Here is a 7,989-nt window from a genome sequence, read left to right as displayed (position 1 = left end):
GATTCTATGCTGCTCTCTTGACTTTCACAGTTGTGCCTTTGCAGATTCTGGAAAACACCATGAGCTTGAAGATAGTCCGGAAGGTGCATGAGGCACTGCGTCACATCATGGCAGGGCTGATCTTCAATTCAGACATGAATGCAGAATCCCTTCTCCTCCTCAGTCATGGTCTCATCAGTGAAAACTTGCCTCTGCTTACTGAGAAGGCCAAGTGAGTTCCAGACTGTTGACCAAATGGTCTGTTATCAGTTGAGAAGCTTTTTTACAGAAATGGCAGCTCTCAAATGTATGAGAGTTTTCTTGCTTTCATTTGCTTTTTGTTTTCAATATAAGTGAATTATTTGTGCAGTCAGAGGGCAAGGAGAAAGCTTGGAAATAGGAGTTAGTACTTGCTGAACTCATGGGACTCTACTCTTGCAAGTGCTCCTGACCTTCAGGAAGGCTTTTTCACCATCTGGTAAGATGGCACATGCATTTGGGTCTTTGGATGAAGGGACACGAGGGGCCGTGTTCAGACGTGAGCTACAAGCTTTGATATAAGCGACGTTGGGGCTCCTGGACATATTCATGGGGTCAGGAACAAAAGAAACTATGGGTTGCCACCTTATCACTTTGCTACTGGTGCAGAAGTCAGAGAGAACCATCAGATTTCTTCTCCATCTGGTGGTGTCCCTGCTCAGAGCTGCATCTGGATGTCTTGCATTTCCTTTATTATATAGGCTGGCTTGCTGTAGGATCTAACAGCTGTTTGCAGACTTCCTGGAACATTTTTTATAAGCATCGTAAATTGAAGTGAATATCAGTAAATGAAGTGCCATGCTGGCCGGAAGAATAGTTGCTTGAAGGAACTGCCAAAGTTTGTGTGTCCACTGAGAAGGAAAAAGTGGGGTTGTTATGAAAATCGGTGTGCATTGGTTATCTTTGTAATAGTGGTGGTGTTCTCAAGTCTGAGGGTCCCATCTGTCCTTCTGCTCTCAAGTTTGTTTCATTTCATTGTATTCTGGCTGTGACCTGATTTTGCTTGCTGTGTGGGTGGTGGCTGAATGCAGCCCACCTCTTTTCATTCCCAACAGCAAGCTCGTTGTGGAGAGGGTTGAAATCTCAATGTTCTCCTTTGCCATATGCTTCTTTGCAGAAAAAAAGTTGCCCCTCCTCCAGATCCTCGTCTACAACCAGAGAGCTGCCTGCTGCTCCAGCCCACCCCCACAAGAGGTGGGCAGAAGGCACGTGTCAGCAGCAGGACCAACACGTATACTTTGGTTGATTCAGGACTTCGGGTAAGGATCTCGGATACAAAGCCTTGCCATCAAAATTTTTGTTAAGAGCATTTAAAGGAAGATATTAACACAGCCACTAGCCTTAACTTTATTTTGCATGTTGTAACTGCAACAGTGCCTTTTAGGGAGGTGTAAAAAGTGTTCACCTTGTTGCAGATACTTGAATGGGATATGGCATAAATTCTGTTCTCATCTGAAACAATGTGGGACTTGACTTGAGTCACAGGCTGGCTTTGAGATGACTATCATGTGTTTTCTATGTCAGCTGCTGCACATGAGCCTGAAGAGGTCCAAAGTAAATTCTTCTGAGGAGCGTGTTCTGGAAATGTTAGACCCCTTTGTACAGCTGCTTCTAGACTGTCTGAAATCTATGGATGTCAAGGTACAGTTCTGAGCTGGAGTCTCTGTTCTACTGAGAAGGGTCCTGCCCACAAATGTCATCTTGCAGTTGATCTGCAAGAGAAGAGAAAGCCATTCATTTTTCAAATCTAATTTCAAAGATATGCTGATTAAGCTTCTTGAGAATATGTTATCCCAAGTGGGAGGAAGGGCTGGAGGACTGAATGCTCTGCCTCTAGTGCTGCACGTTCAAATATGGACTAGGTCTCTCATAGTATGTTGATACAGTGACTTTGTAGACTTCATAGGCTATCTATGAGAAGGTTCATGAGGTCCTGTGACTGGTAGGAGCAGTGTTGTCACAGCTGTGGTTTCTTTTGATCCAACTCTAATGTCTTTATTCCAAACAACATAGGCAGCCTCCCTTCCGGGCAGCACTGGGTTTGAATGAGTCAGCATGCTTTGCTGACTTCTATGCCTTAAAGGCACCTCTGCTTCAGAAAGAGTTCTTGTCATCAGTACTGTGTTCCTGAATCAGCACTGTGTTAATATCTTCATCTAGTAAAATCAAAGTTGGAGAATTAGGGAGTGGCAGATAGTGGTTTTAGAACTGAGAAAGCCTTTATATTGCCTATGAATTGTTTGAAAGATGTTGATTTTATTAGCTAATTGCCTTTTACTACAGTTGCACAAAGCCTGACCATGTGTGATTACTGTAATAGAGAGAAAAGTGTTCTCCACATTTGATTGTAGCCACATACTATCCTTTGGCTCTTTCTTACAGGTGATAACTGGTGCTCTGCAGTCCTTGGTGTGGATTTTGAAGTTCCCTTTACCTTCTGTCAGTACGAATCTGGAGCCGCTGATCAAGCAGCTTTTCCTATTGCTGAAAGAATTTGCCAAGACAGGAATAGCTAAAGGCCAGAATTTCCACCTGGTTGTGAGCTGTTTCAAAGTAAGTCAGACCCAGCTCTGCTCTTTTCTACTCTAGGATTAACTTTCTAGAATTAGGCTCTTCCAGCTGCCCTGCAGCTGTTACTGGAGAGAGGTAGTCTGGAGATCACAAGGTAGTGAGGGAAATGTGGCCTTGCTGATTCTTTCCCAAGTGCAAACTTGAAAAAAGCTGCTGCCAAAAAATGCACAGCTTGGATCTTGGCAAGTGTTTAAATAGAAGCATATTTCCCGTCTTTCTTCCTTGTAATAGTATCTTGTTATCACCTAATCTTTTGAGAGGCATCAGTTTTATACTTGAATAGCTTGCTATTAATATGATTCACTGAAGTAAACCCTGGCAGCTGAAGTGAACAAGAGAAAGGGACAATTAATAGTAGTAATAACTACACTTACAGTATGCAGTGTCTTCCTGTAGATGTCTTCAGAATGTGTTGCTGAATTAATCATGGCTTCAGGATCATAAGGGAAAGTTAGAGTAATTCATGGTGAATGCCAGTGCTAAAAGAATTTATCCCTCTTCTTGCCTCTGTTCTTGCATTGAGCTTGATATATGTGAGCATCTCTACTAATTTCAAGGACTAATTTGAGTTTGTGTGTTTGCTTGTGTTCAGTTTTTATCTCAAAATCAGCAGCTGAAAGCAAACTGTGATGTCAGTCATTAGCTGCATGCTTCAGAGCAGCAGTTTGTCTTTTCAAACTTAAGTGGCATAAACAGAGTCAGGCTTTGGTGCAGGCTTATATTTTATGGTTTTATGGTACTGTATTGACAACGTGCAATTTGATTTTGTAGTGTGTAACAATACTTGTGAAGAATGCAAAGAGTCAGATAACAAGCAAACAGCTCCAAGTGTTGCTTGGCTTTGCTGAAGAAGACATTTATGACTCATCACGCCAAGCTACTGCCTTTGGCCTTCTCAAGGTAATTCTGTGCTGCGGTAGGTATGTGGGTTCTGTGAGACACTGGAATGGTGGTGATTCTGCCTCCTGGTGAAAGGCTGTGTGATCTCACATCAGGAAGAGGCCACAGTATGCTGTTAAGCCTCTATTATTCTGTTTGACTTATAGTCACTCTTTAAAATTGTTAGGAAGGCTGTTTTATGAGGCATGCGTATGAGGATATATTTGGAGCTGAGGATATTTTTGCTAAAGAATTGATCTCTAATCATTAGACCAGGTATTCTATTTCCTCCAAAATAAATGGATATGGATTTTAAAGCCATCCTGTTTTGTTTTGGTTTGGGATTTTTTGTTTGTTTACAGTTGCTCTGGCTATGCTTAAAAATATTAAAAAGTCAGTGTTAAATGTACCACCTGAGACCAATGTAGTCCCAGGTTATAGTACTGCATCTCACACTGCAAGCAGAATGACATGATTCCAACTGTGCTTTCACATTTTCAGGCTATTTTATCCAAGAAGCTGATTGTCCCTGAAATCGATGATGTGCTGCAGAAGGTTGCCCAGCTGGCCATCACAGGTCAAAGTGAGCCAGTGCGACTCCAGTGCAGGCAGGTTGGTAGAATGGGAAGTCTCTCATCTTACTTTACTTACAGGAGGCTTGAGAGCCTAGTGCGGTCATCCTAGCTCTCACAGGCACATGCCTTGCTGAACTCCTCACCCCATCTCCCGTTCTCACTAATCATTGTTCCCTGTGTTATCTGTTTGGCTTTAGTTCTTCTGACTGGTGCACCTCAGAATCACAGACTGCTTGCCATGACATACCTCCAGAGAGCTGCTCTACGTCAGTGTCACAGTCCATCCTTTCAGGGCTTTTAGGCTCACATAATTATGAGCCTCGCCCTTTTCAGAGGCCCATCAGAAGAGAATTTGCCACAAATCCATGACTTCTTCCCACTGCTTCCTCATTCTTTCCAAGCTAAAAGCAATAAAAGCCAGAATTGGTTGCTTCATTTCAAGCATTTGGTTATAGATGCAGGAGAAGCTGTCCGTAACTGAGTAGTGCATTTCCATAGTTACAGGGTGAATTTTGAAGGATGCAAAATCTTTCTTAACAGAAGTTTGCAAAATCACATTAATATTCTAAAGACTGATCTGGCAGTTGTAAAATGCTTGCAGATCCTTGCTCCAGGCACACAGTTTGAGTGTCGTTCCCTTGTGCAATGGGAACGGGATGAAAGGGATGATTCTTATAAACTTGCTGCTCCATTGTTAAATTTTCTTCATAAACTTTTTACAAGCTTTCCTGAATGTTTCTTGTAACTCCTCTTTGTGGTCTTGTTTTTTCTTTCCAGATTTACTTAAAATATATGCTGGACTACCCGCTTGGTGACAAGCTGAAGCCCAATTTGGATTTCATACTCGCACAACTGGAGTGAGTTTATGTTCCTATTATGTACCATATCTATCAGAACAGAACCTTGTTGCTTAAATATGACTTTAGTGGCCACCTTGTGTGCCAAAAGGCTGTTTGTGAGGAGCAGAGTGTGTGGCTGAAGTCTTGATTTTTCTTACATCTAAACTACTTCCCTTTTTCAGGGATGAGCTGTTTGCTAAAGCAAGTCCTTTTTCTCTTCCCTATTTCACAGCTGGGTTTGTTGTTCTCTGCCTCTTTGTAAGTAAAGGTTCAGTTGTTTACTTAGTGGGTGACTAGCTCCACTGGTTGTGAACCAAGTGAAGTGGAAAATCCAGGAAGAGAAGATGCATTTATATGACTGCTGTCCCCTTGACAGTGGTCTCAACTGCAGTTGTAGGCACAGTTGAGAACAACTGCATCAATTCAGCAGGAGCAGTGTGCTTGGAACCTCTCTGAGCGTGACCCCTCCCTTGCTCAAGGTGACAATAGCTTAACTATAGCACAAGTGCAGCTGTGCTGTCTCAAGTTGGCCGGAGCCCTTCTTCATCTGTTTGCCTCTCTGTGCCCATTCTCTGGGAGATGGAGCCAATAAGCCTGTTGCTTCTCTTCTAAGTATCAGACCAGATGTGGTAGCTGTTGTAGAAAGATCCCTGTCAGTGCCTGTGTCTGTCATTGTCTAATCTTGTGAATTTTTAACAACTTTCTAGAGTGTTAACCCAGCCCTAACTGTTAATTATTTCCTCACAGGTACGAGTATGAAACTGGAAGGGAATCTGCACTGGAGATGATTGCATACCTCCTTGACACATTCCCACAGGTAATGAGCACCCCTTGGTATTCCAAGCATCAAGCAGTTACTGCAGCTTGCAGTAAAAGTGTTTTTAGAGTAGTTTATCCTGGAAGCACTTGGTAGTTCCTATTATCTCTTACCATGAACAGAACATTCACTTGTCTCAAAAGAACCTGGCTTTGCTCCAAAAGATAAATGATATGCTGGAAAGTCTGCAGTACTTCTTTATCTAATATGCTCAGTCTGCAAGTGAAAGAAAGCTCTTGTCAGCAGGAGTTTGGATAAACTCAATGGTGATCTATGCCAGGAAGAAACAAGCAGCTTAGGAAATGGGGTACAAATAGAAAGTGAAGTGTAGAGTTTTCTCATTGTGGGTTTTTTCAGCATGCATGAGAGAGATTGGTTGACTGAACTGGTGTGTGATGTATCACATATGGTTTTTAGGCCTGGCTGAAGAGGGAGGGCTTCTCAGTAGGGGGGATCAAAATGAAAGCTAGAAAAATAACCATGCATCTGTGGTGGGTAACATATGCAAAATGTTAAGCTGCCTTGAAGCTTTGCAGCTGTAGCTTGACTGAGCATTCAGGAGACTGAGAGAAGTGCAGCCTAACAAGAATTTGGGAGTAAGGAAATTATGTACAGTAAGCTGTGCTTCACCACCTGATTAGATTTAGTAATCGCATGTTGTTTCCTGGCAGCTTTGTAAAGGAGCAAAGAGCTGCTATCTCTGTGAGAAGTACCTTTGGACTGATAGCTGCAGTGTTGAGGGACTTAAGCCTATTCCAGAAAGAGCTGGATGTGAAAATGCCCTTTAAAGTTTGACACTCATGTTGTCCCAGGGGCATGTTAGGAAGGCAGAATCAGAGTGGGGCTGGGGCTGCTGGACCCTCCCTGTGCTCCAGCAACTGGAACATCCTGTCCTTTCACTTCACCTGCCTTAACATGGGCCCCACTCAGGGCTGACATTGTTCCTGCATGCAATGCAACAAATACCCCTCTTTTCCCCTTTAAATGGCAGAAGCTTCATTGGGATCTTCAGCTGACTAATGCTTTTTTCTTTCTAGGACCTCCTCCACAAGTACTGTGGGTTGTTTTTTCTGTCTCTATGCATGATGATGATAAATGATGACTCTGCCAAATGCAAAAAGATGGCAGCTTTGACGTGTAAATCTCTCCTCAGTAAGATAAACAATGAAAAACAAGATCTGATGTTCTCTCTGGTCACAGAGTGGTTTCACAGCAAGAAGGTATTCTTTGTTCTTTTCACTGACCAGGTCTGAATTTTGTTGGGGGGCTGAGTAAGATTAAGGCAAGTGAGAGGGTGCCAGTATCAGGTCTGGGGGATTGGTGGGTTCAGTTGTACTTGGCTTAGTAGATTTAGGAAAGGAGTATGGCTGGTACCCAGATTAGACACCCTTTAAAGCTGTGCTCAGTGCCATATTTCCTTCTGTTGAGACGAGCAAGAAATGATACAGCTGCACAAAGCTAGGGAGGTGCTGGTGCTGTAGGTCAGCCTACAGACTTTCCCTCTGCACTGTGCTGCTTTCTCACAGTTCCTCTCCTGCGTCAGGTGTTGCACCAAGCATAGTCTTTGCTCACATTAAAGGTTTGAGCAAATTCCTTAAAGCCCTTGTGATCCCAGTAACTGGCTTTTTGTGCTGTCCTTAGGTCAGACTTGCTTCATTCTGTTGCCAGCAGCTCTAAGGTGACAAGCCTAGTTTCACAGATCACCCATTTTGATCTGGGCACCAGGATGTTTAAACTGGACTCAGGTTCTGTCCCTCCACACTAGTGGAGTAAGTGTTCTTCAGCACTTCATCATTTTCTTCTCTAATGTGTTCAGTTCTGGAATATAGCTGTGAGCTGCCTGTTGAATTGTAAAGAATCAGAGTGCCAAGTAGCTCCCAGGGCTTTGCAGCTTGAACCAGACTGGAGAAAGCCTTTAGACAATCAGTTTTAGGGTGTGTTTCCAGGGATAACTTGTGCTGCCAGGTGCTTTCGTGCCTAGCTAGTAGCATCTCCTTTCTTCAGTAGTACTCTGAAAACCAGCTTCTCTTAAGATACCATTGCTACAGCAAGTACAGGTTGCTACCAGCTCCTGCACATGGGAGCTGCAGGATTTGATTGTCAAGAAGTAACAAGGGGGGTTTTGTTCTTCCTGTTGGCAGAGCTCACACAGAAGGCTGGCTGCCCAGGCATGTGGTTTGTTTGTTGAAGTGGAGGGAGTAATGTTTGAACGGCGGCTTGGACCTATCCTCACCTTGATTGAAAAAGAAATCAACCCAGTTAAATTTGAAGATGTAAGTAATTTTTCCCA

The 7,989-nt window shown here is 43.2% G+C and overlaps 1 protein-coding gene across 1 annotated transcript in view; it reads left to right on the top strand.

Annotated features, from left to right (window-relative positions):
- Positions 1-5: 5 nt before the first annotated feature.
- UTP20 (UTP20, small subunit (SSU) processome component, homolog (yeast)) overlaps positions 6-7,989 on the top strand; it is a gene marked incomplete at its 5' end in the record, with an annotated part of 14,782 nt that continues 6,798 nt past the window's right edge. The window contains 10 exons of the mRNA XM_008943218.1: positions 6-211; positions 1,136-1,277; positions 1,543-1,659; positions 2,401-2,571; positions 3,361-3,489; positions 3,970-4,080; positions 4,821-4,900; positions 5,630-5,699; positions 6,737-6,919; positions 7,841-7,972. Coding sequence (XP_008941466.1) covers positions 6-211; positions 1,136-1,277; positions 1,543-1,659; positions 2,401-2,571; positions 3,361-3,489; positions 3,970-4,080; positions 4,821-4,900; positions 5,630-5,699; positions 6,737-6,919; positions 7,841-7,972 — 1,341 coding nt within the window. The remainder of the gene's footprint in view (positions 212-1,135; positions 1,278-1,542; positions 1,660-2,400; positions 2,572-3,360; positions 3,490-3,969; positions 4,081-4,820; positions 4,901-5,629; positions 5,700-6,736; positions 6,920-7,840; positions 7,973-7,989) is intronic.

Source organism: Merops nubicus, unplaced genomic scaffold (genome assembly GCF_000691845.1).
Source record: "Merops nubicus isolate BGI_N331 unplaced genomic scaffold, ASM69184v1 scaffold36276, whole genome shotgun sequence".
NCBI lineage: Eukaryota > Metazoa > Chordata > Aves > Coraciiformes > Meropidae > Merops > Merops nubicus.
Note: the sequence above shows the minus strand (reverse complement) of the source record. Positions and strands in the feature narration are given on the sequence as shown.